The following is an 18,747-nucleotide window of genomic DNA, read 5'->3' as shown; positions in this document are numbered from 1 at the left end:
TAATTTTTGTATTTTTAGTAGAGATGAGGTTTAGTAAAGATGACTGTGTTGGCCAGGCTAGTCTCAAACTCCTGACCTCAAGTGATCCGCCCACTATGGCCTCCCAAAGTGCTGGAATTTTGGATGTGACCCACCGTCCCCAGCTGGGAGAGGGCTTTTAAATAAAGGAAAGGGTGTTTGTGTTTTTGGTTTTTGTTTTTTGAGACAGGGTCTTGCTTTGATGCTCAGGCTGGAGTGCAGTAGCCTGATCATGACTCACTGCAGCCTCGAACTCCTGGGCTCAAGTGATCCTCCTGCTTCAGCCTCCCTAGTAGCTGGGACTACAGGCATGTGCTGTGATGCCCTGATAATTGTTAATCATTTTAAAAATAAATATGATTACCGTGAAACTAGATCCACAAAGGGTTACTGATGAGCAGAGGGCTTCGATGAAGTCATGCTCTCAATTTGTAAGAATGATTTGTAATCATAGCTTGAGTTGTGTGTATATTTGTTCTCTCAAGTAGTTTAAAGGATCTGCAGTCTCGTTTATACTATTAGCTTACTTGATGACTCTTGACTTTATAGATAACATAATCTGGTGTTTCTTAAACTGAAATCTAGGGGTTTGTGGAATATATATTATTGAGGACCAAGAATCAACTTTAAATATTAAAAATTATTAGTCATAAAGACAAACATTTTGCACTGATTTTTTTATTATTTTGTATTTAATTTTTTGAGACATAGTCTCATTCTGTCACCCATGCTGGAGTACAGTGGCATGATGTTGGCTCACTGCAACCTCCACCTCCTGGGTTCAAACAATTCTCCTGCCTCCCTCAGACTCCTGAGTAGCTGGGATTACAGGTGCCCACCACGATGCCCGGCTACTTTGTATTTTTAGTAGAGATGGGATTTCACCATGTTGTCCAGGCTGGTTTCAAACTCCTGGCCTCAAGTGATCCACCCGCCTTGGCCTCCCAAAGTGCTGGGATTACAAGCGTGAGCCACCTCACCCGGCCAAAATCTCAATTATATCTCAATAAAGTGGTTTTAAAAAAAAACAGGCCGGCCAGAGGCAGTGGCTCACGCTTGTAATCCCAGCACTTTGGGAGGCCAAGGCAGGAGGATCACTTGAGCCCAGGAATTCAAGACCAGCCTGGGCATCATAGTGAGTACTCCTCTCTATAAAAAATACAAAAATTAGTGAAGGCATGGTGGCGAGTGCCAATAGTCCCACTTACTCAGGAGGCTGAAGTGGGAGGATCACTTGAGCCTGTGAGGCAGCAGCAAGCTGAGATCGCACTACTGCACTCCAGCCTGGGGGAAAGAGCATGACTGTCTCAAAACCAACCAACCAACAAACAAAAACAGTCTGAAATAAGACACTGAATGTATACTGTTAGATTGCACAAGCGTAGGATTAAACACTAGCTTTACATTTTTATATTTGAGTTGGCACTTCCCCATTTCGCGTGATCCTCATGACTGATTTGTGAAATTAGGAAATTAGGTTATAGCTGCGTCTTACAGGCAAATGACTAAAACTTGAAACATTTGGGGGCCTGTCTCTGTGAAATCCCTTTGCTGGGGCTAGAACCCTCATTTGTGACTGTTACCTCTCAGGAGGCAGCAAATGTTCCATGGAGAATTCCATTTCCACTGAAATTCTCTCTCCCCTGTGATGTGCTCATGCCCTCTCTGGCTTGCCCCCTTAGTCCTTTCTGGGCTCTGCTTCCTGGGCCAGGCCCTCTTTGCTAATTCTGTGCATCCTTGCTGTCGTCTTTGGTGTTCTGATCCTCGGCTGTTGCTTCAGATCCGCCTACTCACTCGCTGCCCTTCTTGAGTTCTAAATCCTTCTGTGTTTCCAGTTCTCTTCTGGACATGCCAGTCCCTCATTCAACATATCAAAACGACATTTAATTTTCACCCCAAACTGTAGCTCTTTCTTATCTGGATCATCTGTTTAATTCCGGGAAGCAGAACCTGAAAGTCACTCTGGAATCCTCCCTCCCCCTCATACCCTTCGCAGCCTCCACATCCAGTCGGCCACTCACACACTAGTTGATTGTGTTTGTTAAATGTCCCTAGAATTCTTCCCTTCTGTGCCTATTTTGTCTCATCTAGACTGTTGGAGCCATTTCCTGGCTTCCTCTTCCAAGTCCTCTTGCGCCTGCTGGAGAGTCTAAACTCCTAAGCCCATCCTTCAAGGCCTTGGCTGATCTAGCCCTGGGCTGTCTCTCGTTTCATCACTCGCCAGCTCGTTCCCTTCTGCCCCACCCACCTCTACCTTGCACTCAAAGACAAATTCACCCGATTCCTGGATATCTTCGTGTCTTTGCATTAGCTGTTGCTAGCATACCTGTCCCCTCTCATTCTTTATTTGCGGGGGACAGAGTCATGCTCTTACACCCAGGCTGGAGTGCAGTGGTACAACACCATGCCCGGCTAATTTTTAAAATTTTTTTTGTAGAGATGGGTTCTCACTATGTTATCCAGGCTCCCTCTCGTTCTTCCAGACCAGAAACCCCAAGGCACAATGCAAACTCAGGCTGTATTTTTGTTCATTTTGGTTCCCCAGCTCCAGGCCCTGTTGCTGGCTCACAATGTGGGTTTGGTGTATGTTTGAAAGAATAAGGGTTTTATTTTAATCATTTGAAGAAAGCAAAATTTTGTAACACTGCCCCCCCAGTTCCTCGGCTCAGATTCAATCAGCTGTTTTGAATGATTACCCAGAGATAACAGTTAAGGTGCAAACCATGTGTGGCTGCGTTTGTATGTGTTTCACCTGTCGGTTTTTGGCATCTGGGAATGACATTTTTCTTTGCACTGAGACATCAGTTATATCTAAAAACTATGTTTCTAAAAGGAATAGGAAATATGAACGAATAGGTCAGAGTTCAGTACTCCAGGCAGTTTTCATACCAAATTTGGTAATGTTGATTTAAAATGGCTCAACAAAAAAGCACCCCAAGTATAATCATGGAAAATATTAGTACTACTTTGTATGTAGTAATATGTTGTTAAGACAATTATTCATTGAAATTATGTTAATCACAAGGAAAGACCATAACTTCTCTCTTGGTTTATTTTAACAGGATCAGTTTGACAACTTAGAAAAACACACACAGTGGGGAATTGATATTCTTGAGAAATATATCAAGTTTGTGAAAGAAAGGACAGAGATTGAACTCAGCTATGCAAAGCAACTCAGGTAAGTCGATACTGAAAAAGGTTATTTGTTAACTGCAAAATGATGTAAGGATAACGTATATTCTCATTTTATAGTATAAATGTATATTTTAAATATTTTTATGTAAGGTAATATTTCAATAGAAGTGATTGTTTTTCATACAGAAAATTTTCATAGAACATTAAAAATAAAAGCTAAATTACTGCTTTAAGACCCAGTTTTTTTTTTTTCAACAAGATATTTGCTGAGTTTTGGAGCAGCTTATTTTTCAGTAAACTTTTTATTGAAATATATTAATAACATATGTACAGAGAAGTACACAGATCATAAGTATGCAGCTCCATGAATTTTGACAGTGTGAACACACTCATGTAACTGGGCACCCAGGTCAAGAAACAGAAAGACCAGCCTGGAAGGCCCCCTGGCCCCCTCCAGCTCCCCACTCTCCCCCGGCGGTAACCACTCTTCTGACTTCTAACCACATGGATTACTAGTGCCCACTTTTGAACTTTACATGAGTGGAATCATTTGGTATTCATTCTTGTGTATCTGGCTTCTTTTGTTCTATATTACGTTTGTGAGATTTACCATGTGGTAGCATGTGGTGGGAGTCTGCTTATTTTCATTGCTGTTGAGTATTTTGGTCTGTGAATGCACCAGAACTCATCCGTTCTACTGACTAGGTGTTTGGTTGTTTCCAATTTAGGCTATAATGAGTAGCACTCCAGTGAGCATTGTTGTACAAGGCTTTTTGTGTGTATCTGAGCACATTTCCTAGGATCTACGTAGGCATCTAATTGCAAGGTCACAGGCTACTCATATGCTTAGCTTTGGTGGATAGGGTTCAGCCATTTCCAAGGTGCTTGTACTAATTCACACTCCCTCCCGTGTTGAGGGGTCCTGTGGAATAGTATTTTAAAAGTACTTCGGGCCGGGCGCAGTGGCTTACGCCTGTAATCCCAGCACTTTGGGAGGCAGAGGTGGGTGGATTGCCTGAGGTCAGGAGTTCGAGACCAGCCTGGCCAACATGGTGAAACCCCGCCTCTACTAAAAATACAAAAATTAGTGAGGCGTGGTGGCAGGCGCCTGTAATCCCAGCTACTTGGGAGGGTGAGGCATGAGAATCGCTTGAACCCGGGAGGTGGAGGTTGCAGTGAGCCGAGATTGTGCCACTGCACTGTAGCCTGGGTGATAGAGTGAGACTCCTTCTCAAAAAAAAAAAAAAAGTACTTTAGGGCCAGGCATGGTGGCTCACGCCTGCAATCCCAGCACTTTGGGAGGCTGATGAGGGAGGATCACATGAGCCCAAAGAGTTAAGACCAGCCTGGGCAACATAGTGAGACCCCATCTCTATTTTTTTTTTTAAGTACTTTGGATCTCCTTACATCTTTAATGGTGAGATTATCCAAGAAATTTGTGTTTTTATAGAATATATTTAAAAGTTCTTGGTAGAACTAAGCTTGAACTTGAAGTGGCATGCAAAGTCCTTAGTGATTTCTTGTTGTGTAGTTGTAGTTGAATTCGTTTGTGGATATTGTTTTAAGGCCTGTTAAAGAGCTAGATGATTTTGATTTAGAAACATTTAGTTTTCTTTTTCTTTCTTTATTATTATTGTTTTTCTTTTTGAGACAGTCTCGCTCTGTCGCCCAGGCTGGAGTGCACTGGCTCAATCTCAGCTCACTGCAATCTCCACCTCCCAGGTTCAAGCGATTCTCCTCCCTCAGCCTCCCAAGTAGCTGGGATTACAGGCTTGTGCCACTATGCCTGGCTAATTTTTGTATTTTTAGTAGAGAGGGTGTTTCACCATGTTGGCCAGGCTGGTCTTGAACTCCTGACCTCAAGTGATCCACCTGCCTGGGTCTCCCAATGTGCTGGGCTTACAGGTGTGAGCCACTGTGCCCAGCCCCTTTTTTCTTTTTTTTAAAAAAAAAACTTTCTTCAAGCTCTCTCACCATTGAGTTTTAAAAAAGAGCATCTGCATAAGAGATATGTGTTCTTGGCTGGGCGCAGTGGCTCACGCCTGTAATCCCAGCACTTTGGGAGGCCAAGGCAGGTGGATCACAAGGTCAAGAGTTTGAGACCAGCCTGGTCAAGATGGTGAAACCCCGTCTCTACTAAAAATACAAAAATCAGCTGGGCGTGGTGGCGGGCGCCTGTAATCCCAGCTATTCAGGAGGCTGAGGCAGGAGAATCGCTTGAACCCAGGAGGCAGAGGTTGCAATGAGCCAAGATCGCGCCAGTGCACTCCAGCCTGGGCAACAGAGCAAGACTCCATCTCAAAAAAAAAAAAAAGAGCTATGTGTTCTTATAAGGGTTTCTGTTGTTTCAGCAAGCTGGGATTACAGGTGTGAGCCACTGCGCCTGGCCCCAGATTTTGTTTTTATTGAGTGAATAACATGTAAAACATCACACAATGAAATAATTTTTATAAGTGGAGAATCCAGATCAGTTTCTAGTGCCCTGTGTGCGTATCAGCCTGGTCAACACGTCAGGGGCTTTTTGAACTGAAAGTAGGAATAGAACATGGTCTGTTTCACGTTATTTGAATACTGCACTGTTAGTCATGCAGTGTTGTCTTTCGTGTGAAAATGGGCTACGTGGGAGCTCTCGAGCGGGCTACTGGTGTTCTTCCCACCACAGTCTCCCTTGCTGACCCCTACTCTTCCCCTGCCTCTTCACATTGCTGTGCCCAGCACCTGCTTCTCAATCCTTCTCCCTTCCCAGTCTGTACTCTCCTGGTGACCTCAACTGTCTCATGGCTTTAGGTATGATCCACATGGCAATGACTAACAGATATGGATCTCCAAGCCAGACCTCTCTCCTGAATTCCAGAAACAGCTTGCTCAAAATCTCCACTTAGAAATGTCTAAAAACTTGGCTGGGCGCAGTGGCTCATGCCTGTAATCCCAGCACTTTGGGAGGCCGAGGCGGGCAGATCACGAAGTCGGGAGATCGAGACCATCCTGGCTAACACGGTGAAATCCCGTCTCTACTAAAAATACAAAAAATTAGCTGGACATGGTGGCAGGCGCCTGTAGTCCCAGCTACTCAGGAGGCTGAGGCAGGAGAATGTCGTGAACCCGGGAGGCAGAGCTTGCAGTGAGCCGAGATCGCACCACTGCACTCCAGCCTGGGTGACAGAGTGAGACTCCATCTCAAAAAAAAAAAAAAAAAAAGGAAATGTCTAAAAACCATCTGTAATGATCTGAAATGTAACATGTCTGAATGTCTGAAACTGAACTCCTGATCTCCCCAACTTAAAAATCCACATGTCTAGGCCAAGTGAAGTGGCTCACACCTAAAATCTTAGCACTTCAGGAGGCCGAGGTGGGTACTTGAGGCCAGGAGTTGGAGACCAGCCTGAGCAACATAGCAAGACCCTGCCTCTAAAAAGAACTTTAAAAAATTAGCCAGGCATGGTGGCGCACACCTGTAGTCCCAGCTATTCGAGAGGCTGAGGAGGGCGGATGCTTGAGCCCAAGACGTTGGGGCTGCAGTGAGCCATGATTGCACTACTGCACTCCAGCCTGGGCAACAGAGCAAGACCCTATCTCAAAAAAATAAAAATCTGTATTTCCACAGCCTAGATTTTCCTCCACTCACCTGAGGGTAGCTGCATCCTTCCTGGTTTAGGTCAAAAACCCTAGCATCACCCAGGTACGGGGGGATCACTTGAGGTCAAGAGTTCAAGACCAGCCCGTCCAACATGGTGAAACCCTGCCTCTACTAAAAATACAAAAACATTAGCCAGGCGTGGTGGCGGGCGCCTGTAATCCTAGCTACTCGGGAGGCTAAGGCAGGAGAATCCCTGGAACCCAGGAGGCAGAGGTTGCAGTGAGCCGAGATTGTGCCACTGCACTCCAGCCTGGGTGACAGAGCAAGACTCCATCTCAAAAAAAAAAAAAAAAAAAAAAAAAAAAAAAAAACACCCTGGTGTCATCGTCATCTCTGGCTCCCTTCTTTCTCTCACACACTCACACTCCCCAGCCCAAGCCATCAGGAAATCTTGGTTTCTCTACAGATTTATCCAGGATCTAACACTCGTTATCACCTCCACTGCTGCCACTGTGGTCCATGTCACATGGCCTATGTAGTCCATGATCTTTTGCCTGGTTATGATGAGTCTACTAACTAGTTTCCCTTATTCTACCTCTATCCCCTATTCCCTGATTTCTACAAAGCAGCCAGATTACAGTACTGCCCTGTTTAAAATTCCAGTGCGTCCCCATTTCATTCAGAGTAAATCCAAAAACCTTACGGTGAAAGTCCTCCAAAACCTTGTATAATCTGGTTCCCACATCTTTCTGACATCATCTGTTTTAACTGTCTTCCTCCTCCTCTCTGCTGTAACCATACAGAGGCCTCCTTCCTGTTTTTTGTACATGCCAGGCATCCCCTCACCCAAGAGCTATTGCGCTAGCCCTTCCATGTAGGTACCACCTATGTGTTCTTCCCCAGGCTCCAAGTGGCTGACTCCCTCTCCTGCTTCCAGTTTCTGCTCAGTGAGGCGCACCTCTTCCCGTAGCCCACTTAGCCTGCTTTGCTTTTTCACTTTTCCTATATTACTGGTAACTTTCTACCATTTTATATAGTTTTCTTAGTTTTGAAAATTGACAAAATATCTATTTCTATATTATTTGTATATAAAATTGTATATATTTATGGTATACATGACATTTTGAAATAGGTATACACTGCAGAATGCCCAAATCAGGCTAATTAACATATGCATTACTACTCAAACTTAATAATTTTTTTGTGGTAAGAACATTAAAATCTACTCTTCTAGCAATTTAGCAACCCCTCCCCTCCCCTCCCCTCCCCTTCCCTCTTTCTTGAGACAGGGTCTCACTCTGTCACCCCGGGTGGAGTGCAGTGGCACGATCTTGGCTCACCTCCCAGGCTCAAGTGATCCTCCCACCACAGCCTCCCAAGTAGCTGGGACCACAGGAATGCGCTGCCACACCCGGCTAATTTTTGTATCTTTTGCAGAGACAGAATTTCACCATGTTGCCCATGCTGGTCTTGAACTTCTAGGTTCAAGCGATCCTCTCACCAAGGCCTCCCAAAGTGCTGGGATTATGGGTGTGAGCACCCGGCCTGGCAATTTTCAAGTATACAATACATTGTTATTAACTGGAGACACCATGTTGTACAATAGATCTCCTGAACTTACTTCTAAAATTTTGTCTCATTTGAATAACATCTCCCCAACCTTCCCAGAGAAATCTGGGTATTATATTTACTGTGCATTGTCTCCTGCAGCCTCTCAGCTAGAATGCAAGCCCCTTAAGGGTGGAGATCTTTGGGTTGTGCTCACTAATGTGTCATAGTGCAGAACAGTGCCTGGCACACAGTAGGTGCCCAGTAAATATTTGTAGATTGTGAGTGAATCGGTAGGGCACAGGCTTTTAGCCAGCTTTGCTTTATGGGGAATTATATGTTTGCACTGGCCTGTGAGAGCTGATGAGATTTTAACAACAAAAAGTAGAACAACAAGGTGCCAGCCAAGTTTCAATCACTAGGGATGCTTTAATGAACGAGACACAGGAACTGCCTGAACCTGGAGTGCTCACCTTCTCACGGCGGAAAACAGAACTGCATGCAAATTAGCAAAGAATTCAAGCATTTAAAGATAGCTTTTATGACTCTAAATATGTAGACGCAGTGATGTGATAGAGATTGAAGTAGGGGTGGTTACTTAGCTAGGCTGGTCAGGGAAAACCCATCACTTGAGAAATGAATTACAAAAAGAAGCCAGATGTGGCCGGGCGCGGTGGCTCACGTTTGTAATCCCAGCACTTTGGGAGGCCGAGGCGGGCGGATCACGAGGTCAGGAGATCGAGACCACGGTGAAACCCCGTCTCTACTAAAAATACCGAAAAAAAAAATTAGCCGGGCGTGGTGGCGGGCGCCTGTAGTCCCAGCTACTTGGAGAGGCTGAGGCAGGAGAATGGCGTGAACCCGGGAGGCGGAGCTTGCAGTGAGCCGAGATTGCGCCACTGTACTCCAGCCTGGGCGACAGCGAGACTCCGTCTCAAAAAAAAAAAAAAAAAAAAAAAGAAGCCAGACGTGAGGATGTTGGGAGAGAGTGCAAAGGTCCTGAGATGGGAACATGTACAAGGAATAGAAAGGCCAGTGTGGCTACAGCATATTCAACAGATACTTGGTTGAAATAGTAATATGATGTTGAAAAATCAGTGTGACCTTTGGGAGAGATATCTATCATTAAATTTTTTTTTCTGCATTGCAGGGGAAAATGCTAATTTATTTTAGACATAAACATATGAGACTTTGATTCCTGTAGGTCAGGTCTTAGCATGGGCCAAATCGATCCACTACTTGGTTTTGTAAATAAAGATTTGTTGGAATGTTGCCGTGCCCATGCATATTGTCTATGGCCACTTTTGCGAACAATTGGCAATTGAGTAGTTGCAAAAGAGATGCAGCTATCTGCAAGTCTGAATTTTTTTTTTTTTCTTTGAGACGGACTCTCGCTCTTTCACCCAGGCTGGAGTGCAGTGGTACAATCTCAGCTCACTGCAACCTCCACCTCCCGGGTTCAAGCGATTCTCCTGCCTCAGCCTCCCGAACAGCTGGGACTACAGGCACACACCACCATGCCCGGCTAATTTTTGTATTTTTAGTAGAGACGGGATTTCACCATATTGGCCAGGCTGGTCCTGGACTCCTGACCTCGTGATCCACCTGCCTCGGCCTCCCAAAGTGCTGGGATTACAGGCATGAGCCACCGCGCCCAGCCCTGAAATATTTGCTTTCTGGTCCTTTACAGAAAAAGTTTGCCAACCCCTGAGGTCACTATCTATCTATTCAAGGTAGTATAGGTTGAAATTCCTAATATAATTTTTTTTTCTGAGTCTGAACAACCTAATTTTATTTATTTTTGAGACAGAGTTTCTGTCACCCAGGCTGGAGTGCAGTGGCATCATCTCCAGTCTCTTTCCAGAAACTATGGCCCCTGACACTCCATTAGCAGAGTAACAGGGCCTGCTCAGCCTCACCCTCACTGCTGCCTTCTGTTTCCAAACTGATCTTTGTCAATTTGCTACTTAACAATTGGTACATCTAGGTCTTAAATTGCATTTCTCTTAGTATGCATGGGGGTTGAACATCTTTTGATACATTTGAGCCATTTATGCTTTTAAATAATGAACCATTCAAGTCTTGGTCTGTTTTTAATTGGAGCTCATTGTATATGGAGGGTAACTAGGTAGAAATCGTTTTATACAACAAACTGCATATTGTATATATCATATATATAAAGAAATGAATTTAAATTTAACAGTACAAATGACAGTAAAGTGAAACTGTGGGATGTGCTAAGCTTTAAATATTAAACTCTTAGGTCGGGCGCAGTGGCTCATACTTGTAATCCCAGCATTTTGGGAGGCCAAGGTGGGCAGATGACCTGACGTTGGAGTTTGAGACCAGCCTGGCCAACATGGTGAAACCCCATCTGTCTACTAAAATCACAAAAATTAGCCGGGCGTGGTGGCACACGCCTGTCATCCCAGCTACTTAGGAGGCAGAGATTGCAGTGAGCCAAGATGACGCCACCGCACTCCAGCCTGGGTGACAGACTCTGTCTCAAAAAATAAATAAATATTAAACTTTTGTAAAATTTATCAAAAAGATTATGAAAAACTTGTAGGATGTCATTATTATGTGTGATTCCATGTTGAAATTTTAAACAGGCTCAATTGACTCACTGCTATAAAAGATTAGGAAAATAATATATACATGTTTTGCTCCTTCTAGTTGAGTTATATGACTTGGTTCTGAAACCTGAGGCCCTCAGTTGATTTGTCGTGGTTCTATATTTGAACATAGAGTCATCTCAGCACTTCTCTCTACAACAGCCTCTCTCCTTGACTCTTGGCATTAAGGAAGAATATTCTCCCCCTAGTTAGAGCTTGGGACGTGTTCCCCGAGTTCTTTCTTGCTTGAAAATGCCACCATACTTTACAACACTTTGACTTGGTTGTTCTCTGGTCACACTTTCTCTCTCCATGTGGCTGCATGGTCTTTTGGAGGAAAAGTCTGGGGCCAGCCAGTTGATTTTCTCTGTAGGCAACATGGCTGTTTCTGAGTAAATATATGAATACTTTTAGTTCATCTTAGCAGTCTGATAACTTCACTAAGCAATGCCTTGGAGTTGATCATCCTTTATCAGATAGTTTTTCTGAATGCTCTTTCCTGTGTAAATTCTGTGCTTCATTTATTTTAGGGGAAAGTTATTTGATTATGTCTGAATTTTTTTCTATTCTACTTACTGGGTCATATACTTCAGAGATATGAGTTATCCTTACGTTTCATCTTATTCTTTAGTTTTTTTTTCTGATTGTTTTCACATTATGGTTATTTCAAACCTTTCCTCTATTAAATTTGATATCCACCCTCATTTATTGATGGGTTCTATAGTGGCATATTTTAGTCCTTAGTTCATTTCCTCAGCTTTGTGTCTTCCTTCTCATTCCATTTTATTTTATCCTGTAGTATTGGAATTCTTGATTTACTGCCTTTGTGTTTTTACTAAGTTTGTCTATAGTATAAATAATCTGGAGGAGGGTGATTTTTGCTTATTTTCCTTATGTTTTCTTGCAGACTGGGTTGTTTTTTTTCCTTCTGTATTACCTGTCATATCTTTTCACTTTGTTTATATTTATTATTTAATTTTTTTTTTTTTTTTTTTTTTGAGACAAAGTCTCACTCTGTTGCCCAGGCTGGAATGCAGTGGTGCAATCTCAGCTCACTGCAACCTCAGCTTCCTGGGTTCAAGCAATTCTCCTGACTCAGCCTCCCAAGTAGCTGGGATTACAGGCTCACACCACCACACCTGGCAAATATATATATATAGATATTTTTTTTTTGAGATGGAGCTTTGCTCTTGTTGCCCAGGCTGGAGTGCAATGGCACGATCTTGGCTCACTGCAACACCGCCTCCTGGGTTGAAGCGATTCTCCTGCCTCAGCCTTCCGAGTAGCTGGGATTACAGGCATGCGCGGCCACACCTGGCTAATTTTGTATTTTCAGTAGAGACAGGGTTTCACCATATTGGTCAGGCTGGTCTCAAACTCCTGACCTCAGGTGATCCACCCACCTCAGCCTCCCAGAGTGCTGGGATTACAGGCATGAGCCACCACGCCTGGCCCACGGCTGGCTAACTTTTGGATTTTTAGTAGAGACAGGGTCTTGCCATGTTGACCAGGCTTGTCTCAAACTCCTGACCTCAGATGATCCTCCTACCTCGGCCTCCCAAACTGCTGAGATTACAGGCGTGAGCCACCGCCCCTGGCCACTTTGCTTATATTTAATAGGTGCAGTTTGGTGAAGTGGTTGAGTTCAGACTCAAGAGTCCCAATGCCTGGGATTAATCCTGGTTCTTCCACTTAACAGCAGTATGAATTGGGTCAAATTACTTTCCTTGTTTCATCGTTTTCATCTGTAAAATGTGACTCATCCTCATCATCTTCATCATCCTCACCTTATAAAGTTGCTGAGTGGGCTTAATGAGGTAAAGAGCGTAAAGGTCTTAGGCCACCACCTGGCGTGCGTTTGTTTCTAACATGAGCCGCACCAGTGCCCTGTCTGCTCTGATGGAGTGTAGGTGAGTGTTCCTTGCCACGCTTCCTTCCATTTCTGGTACCACTGGTCTTTCCCTTTGAGTTCCACTTGAGGCTGGGGTATTGTATGTTCTGCTTGGTTTGCTGAAGGCTGAGGTGTTTGTAGAGTCGGGGTTGGGAAACGGCCTGGCTTTGAGACTGAGCTCTGTCATTTCTCCTGAAACTTTGTTAGAGGTTCTGTTATGGGGTTTATGCCATTAGATCAAAGATTGCCCTAATTGTATTAGTCCGTTTTCACGCTGCTGATAAAGACATACCCGAGACTGGGAAGAAAAAGAGGTTTAATTTGACTTACAGTTCCACATGGCTGGGGAGGCCTCAGAATCGTGGCTGGGGGCGAAAGGCACTTCTTACATGGCAGCGGCAAGGGAAAATGAGAAAGAAGCAAAATCGGAAACCCCTGATAAACCTGTCAGATCTTGTGAGACTTACTCACTATCACAAGAATAGCACGGGAAAGACTGGCCCGCATGATTCAGTTACCTCCCTCTGGGTCCCTCCCACTGCATGTGGGAATTCTGGGAGATACAATTCAAGTTGAGATTTGGGTGGGGACACAGCCAACCCACATCCCTAATCCTGTGGAATCCCTGAGTTTGGGGTGAATCCCCAGGGCGCTCAGCCTGGAGGTCTGGAAAGTAGACCTCTGGGGGGCGAGCCCCGGCTCCTGCCCAAGGCCTTGGGTGGTCAGCATAGATGTCTTCCTCTCAGAATTTTTCTGTCACTATTCCCTGAGTGCTTACCTCCAAGTTTACTTCTGTCTGGGCTGATTTTCAGGGTTTGTGGATGTATTTCCTTTCCTGTGATGGGGAGGAAGGAGTCAGCACCCATTCTAAGCTGTCCCAGAATTTTCTGTTTCTCTTCTTGGTCATCACTTTATAAAGTATATGGACTGAGGTTAGACTCCTTTCTTCATTTTTTTTTTTTTTTTAATTTTCTGCTGTTAAAATTTTCCCTGGCTTTTATTTTTTCACCTTTTGTTGTTGGGAAAACACAATTCTGTGGCTGGATTTTATTCTGCCATCTTGATCCAGAAGTCTTGTGGTGAGCTTTAAAAAAATAAAAGTGAAAAAAACACAAAACATTCTTGGGCCCCACCCTGGACCTTCTGTTGCAGAGGCTCTGGAATAGGGTAGAGTAAGTCATTTTTAAAGCCTTCCTGTGGTTCTTCGAATCAGCCAGGTCTAAATCCACCATCCTTATAAAAGAATGTTTACCTTTAGTTAGGCTACCTGAAAAACAAGTCGAGATTTTCTATCTGAAAACACGTCAGATTTCTCAGACCCCATAAATTGAAAGTTTTTTAAAGTGGTTTATTTGCTTGTTTGTTTTTGTTGTTGTTGTGGGGTTTTTTTGTTTGATTGTTTTGTTTTGAGACGAAATCTCACTCTGTCACCCAGGCTGGAGTGCAGTGGCATGATCTCGGCTCACTGCAACCTCCGCCTCCCAGGTTTAAGTGATTCTCCTGCCTCACCCTCCCAAGTAGCTGGGACTACAGGTATGTGCCACCATGCCCAGCTAATTTTTGCATTTTTAGTAGAGACGGGGTTTCACCATGTTAGCCGGGCTGGTCTCAAACTCCCGATCCACCTGCCTCGGCCTCCCAAAGTGCTGGGATTACAGGCGTGAGCCACCGCACCTAAACGAACCGTGTTCATTTTTTAAATAATGGTAATACAAATAGGGCAAAAACCTTGTCCCAAGAGAACAGCAATGGAAAGTTGATCTTTTTTTTGTAGCAGTTCTTGAGATAAATATCCTTAGAAATGAAGTTCACTTTGAGATCTCTTTAGCTTCTAGGTTTATGCTAGTATTTAGAGTGAATTATTTATTTGTGCTTTTAAGAAGCATTTTGAATGCTATATATGCCAGTATTGTCAAAGTGATTCCTATTCATCAGAACTTGATGGTCTTTTCAGTATATCACCTACAAGGGATCTAATTTAATCCTGTTTAGGATTTGAATGGTAAAAGAGAACTATAAAGAATACTGGTTTTACCTGGATGGATAGATTCAGAGTCAAGTAAGGCTTCCTTCAACTAGATATAAAACTTACATGATTTTTATGGCTGCTAAGGACTGGAAGGCAGCTACAAAGAAAATGTATATTTAACATTTTGGAATAATTTTTATATGAGGTGTGAATTTAGAAGTGGTATTTTCAATTTGTAAGTTATAGGTAACAGAAGAAATGACTAATATTTAAAATCATGCAGTAGTCTGGGCACGGTGGCTCATGCCTGTAATTCCAGCACTTTGGGAGGCTGAAGTGAGAGGATTGCTTGAGGCTAGGAGTTTGTGACCAGCCTCAGCAACATGGCAAGACTCTGTCTCTACAGAAAATAAATAATAAAAATGAGCTGGACGTGGTGGTGTGCACCTGTAGTCCTAGCTACTTGGGAGGCTAAGGTGGGAAGATCCCTGGGGCCCAGGAGTTTGAGGCTGCAGTGAGCCATGATCACACCACTGCACTCCAGTCCAGGTGACAGAACAAGACCCTGTCTCTAAAAAAATTAAAAAATAAAAATGAATTGTAAAATAAACCATGCACTAGAAATATCTCACATGCAGCCACTAGGCTTTTCCAATACTCTAATCACCCATATGTGCTGCTCTCAATATATTTGGAAAATAACCCATTGATTATGTAGTCATCTGTTTTGCATACACTTCCCTTTCTTTTTCTTTCCTTTTTTTTTTTTTTTTTTTTGAGATGGAGTCTCGCTCTGTCGCCCCGGCTGGAGTGCAGTGGCACAATCTCAGCTCACTGCAACCTCTGCCTCCCAGGTTCAAGCCATTTTCTTGCCCCAGCCTCCCAAGTAGTTGGGATTACAGGCACGCGCCACCATGCCCAGCTAATTTTTGTATTTTTAGTAGAGACGAGATTTCACCATGTTGGTTAGGCTGGTCTCGAACTCCTGACCTTGTGATCTGCCCGCCTTGGCCTCCCAAAGTGCTGGGATTACAGGCATGAGCCACTGCACCTGGCCCCCTTTCATTCTTGATCCTTGTGATGGTGTTTTTACTACATCTACCTTTTAAGAAGTGATTGTGATCATAATCCAACTTAAAGACCTGTACTGTGCTTTCGACATAAAATATTTCTCTTTTTTGCATTGTTTTTTCTCCAAAGGACATTCTTTAAGGAAATAATTGCTTTTTCACATTCTTTTGGATCTAGAATTATTAAACTCTGCTGTGTGTCCTCAGTGTCAGCAGAGAAAGCATGTCATAGTTGATAGGTTGACGTGTATGTCAACATGATCTCAGTCTTGAATTAACTACATTCTTTCATCAGTTGGTCTAATTATAACTTTTAAACTATTATATGTACATGCCTCCATTTTTTGAATAATTGCAGCAGTTGATATTCCACTGGATGTTATCTAGTCCCACAGAATTTCAAAACAAGAAGGACAATGGAGGTCATGTTGTCCAACCCCTGCTGACGTACACATTAGGAATGGGAAGCACAGACTAGCTCATTTGCTGAGGTCATGCTGTCCGGGCACATGGTTTCTTGATTCCCAGAGCAATGCCCTTTGTACTGAAGCCAGTGGCCTCTCCCATCATCTAGTAGCATTTGTTACAGATGAAACCACATGTCACTTGGTATGCAAAACATACCATGATCAAAATTGTAAATTCATTATCACATATTTTTCTAGGCACATCTGTAGATTTGGGGGAAGTAGAAGAAATAAAAGTAAAATGTGAAATAATAAAGAGGAATAGCAACAGGGAATTAACAAGGAAGTGAGGACTGAGATGCTGGCACATGGAGAGTTCCTACTGTGGATTACTGTTCAGCATGCTCTCACTATTTCTTGGCCGGGTGCAGTGGCACTTTGGGGGGCCGGGACGGGCAGATCACCTGAGCTCAGGAGTTTGAGACCAGCCTGGCGAACGTGGTGAAACCCCATCTCTACTAAAAGGCACAAAAATTATCTGGGCGTGGTGGTGTATGCCTGCAATCCCAGCTACTCGGGAGGCTGAGGCAGGAGAATCACTTGAACCTGGGAAGTGGAGGTTGTAGTGAGCCAAGATCATGCCATTGCACTCCAGCCTGGGAAACAGGAGTGAAACTCTGTCTCAAACAAACAAACAAACAAGAATACATGCTATGGCTATTTCTCTTTTTTTTTTTTTTTTTTTTTTTTTTTTGAGACGGAGTCTCACTCTGTTGCCCAGGCTGGAGTGCAGTGGCGCGATCTCAGCTCACTGCACGCTCCGCCTCCCGGGTTCACGCCATTCTCTAGCCTCAGCTGGGACTACAGGCGCCCGCCACCATGCCCGGCTAATTTTTTGTATTTTTAGTAGAGATGAGGTTTCATCGTGTTACCCAGGATGGTCTCGATTTCCTGACCTCGTGATCCACCCTCCTTGGCCTCCCAAAGTGCTGGGATTACAGGCATGAGCCACCACACCCAGCTGCTATGGCTATTTCTCTAACTACAGTCACCTAAAGTCAGGACCCAGGAGAAATCAGTCAGTAGAACCAGTGTTAGTGAGGGTTTTTTTTTTCTGTGATTACCTCTTAGTTTTTGTGTCTATTTGTGAATATAAAGAAAAATATTTAGATTCTTAACCTGGAGATGAGATTAGGAGGGGAAACTAGGATTATTTTGGGTTATCTGAATGTGTTCAATGCAAACCTGCCAGGCAGGTTAAAAGTTTTTCTAGTTAAATGTCTTAGCATCAACACCCCCAAAATATTGTCTTGACTCCCTTCAAGAAGACTTATTCACAGGTGGTTTTCATGCGCTCGCTGGTAGAGCAGCCACACAGCCTTAGAAACATGCCCTTGGCACTCTGATTTTTTTTTTTTTTTTTTGAGATGGAGTTTCCCTCTTGTTGCCCAGGCTGGAGTGCAATGGTGCGATCTCGGCTCACCGAAACCTCCTCCTCCCGGGTTCAAGTGATTCTTCTGCCTCAGCCTCCTGAGTAGCTGGGATTACATGCGCCACCATGCCCAGCTAATTTTGTATTTTTTGGAAGGGACGGGGTTTCTCCATGTTGGTCAGGCCAGTCTAGAACTTCCAACCTCAGGTGATCCGTTTGCCTCGGCCTCCTAAAGTGCTGGGATTACAGGCGTGAGCCACTGTGCCTGGCCGGCACTCTGATTTTTAAACATTTGGACACAGTTTTCCTTGGATTTGAAGAAATAATGCCCCAACTCAGGATGACCACGAGAGAATGGTGGTGGCCTGAGAAGAAAAACAGCTCAGTGCTACAAATGAAAGCCACTGCACGGCCGGGCACCGTGGCTCACGCCTGCAATCCCAGCACTTTGGGAGGCCAAGGCAGGCATATCATTTGAGGTCAGGAGTTCGAGACCAGCCTGACCAACATGGTGACACCCCCGCCCCCGTCTCTACTAAAAATAAAAAAAAAAATTAGCCAGACGTGGTGGCGTGCACCTGTAGTCCCAGCTACTTGGGAGGCTGAGGCAGGAGAATCGCTTGAACCCGGGAGGCTGAAGTTGCAGTGAGCTGAGATCATGCTACCACATTCCAGCCTGGGCAACAGAATGAGATGCCGTCTCAAAAAAAAAAAGAAAGCCACTGCATATTTACACATGGTCTGTCCTCTCCAATTAAATAATTCTGTTCTTATTTGCTCTGCCTATGAGACAAAAGATGAAAAGCTGTGCACGTTCTTAATAACAGTAGCTTCATCACACATGTTGAAAGATTGAAGGAAATGGATTTCAGCTGTGGACTATTTTTTTGTTTGTTTTAAACTTGTAACAAAAGCACTAATGTTATCTTTCATTCCTGATTTCTTAATTCTCTTTCTATATAAAGCTGACATGTCTGCATTTTTATTTTAGGAATCTTTCAAAGAAGTACCAACCTAAAAAGAACTCGAAGGAGGAAGAAGAATACAAGTATGTTTACCATTGAAAATTGTCTTGTAATAGACAC

General features: G+C 43.8%; 1 protein-coding gene across 18 annotated transcripts in view; it reads left to right on the top strand.

Annotated features, from left to right (window-relative positions):
- The window catches only part of FNBP1 (formin binding protein 1), a 160,819-nt gene that overhangs the window by 49,916 nt on the left and 92,156 nt on the right, over window positions 1-18,747 (top strand). For all 18 annotated transcript variants that reach the window (XR_004031448.1, XM_030818024.1, XM_030818021.1 and 15 more), the window contains exons 2-3: window positions 3,081-3,196; window positions 18,654-18,710. Coding sequence is in view for 17 of the 18 variants with exons in the window: in XM_030818024.1 (XP_030673884.1) it covers window positions 3,081-3,196; window positions 18,654-18,710 (173 nt within the window). In the remaining variant the exon portion in view is untranslated. The remainder of the gene's footprint in view (window positions 1-3,080; window positions 3,197-18,653; window positions 18,711-18,747) is intronic.

The sequence above is a fragment of the Nomascus leucogenys genome, chromosome 8 (assembly GCF_006542625.1).
Source record: "Nomascus leucogenys isolate Asia chromosome 8, Asia_NLE_v1, whole genome shotgun sequence".
Lineage (NCBI taxonomy): Eukaryota > Metazoa > Chordata > Mammalia > Primates > Hylobatidae > Nomascus > Nomascus leucogenys.
This window is presented reverse-complemented; position numbering and strand designations above follow the sequence as displayed.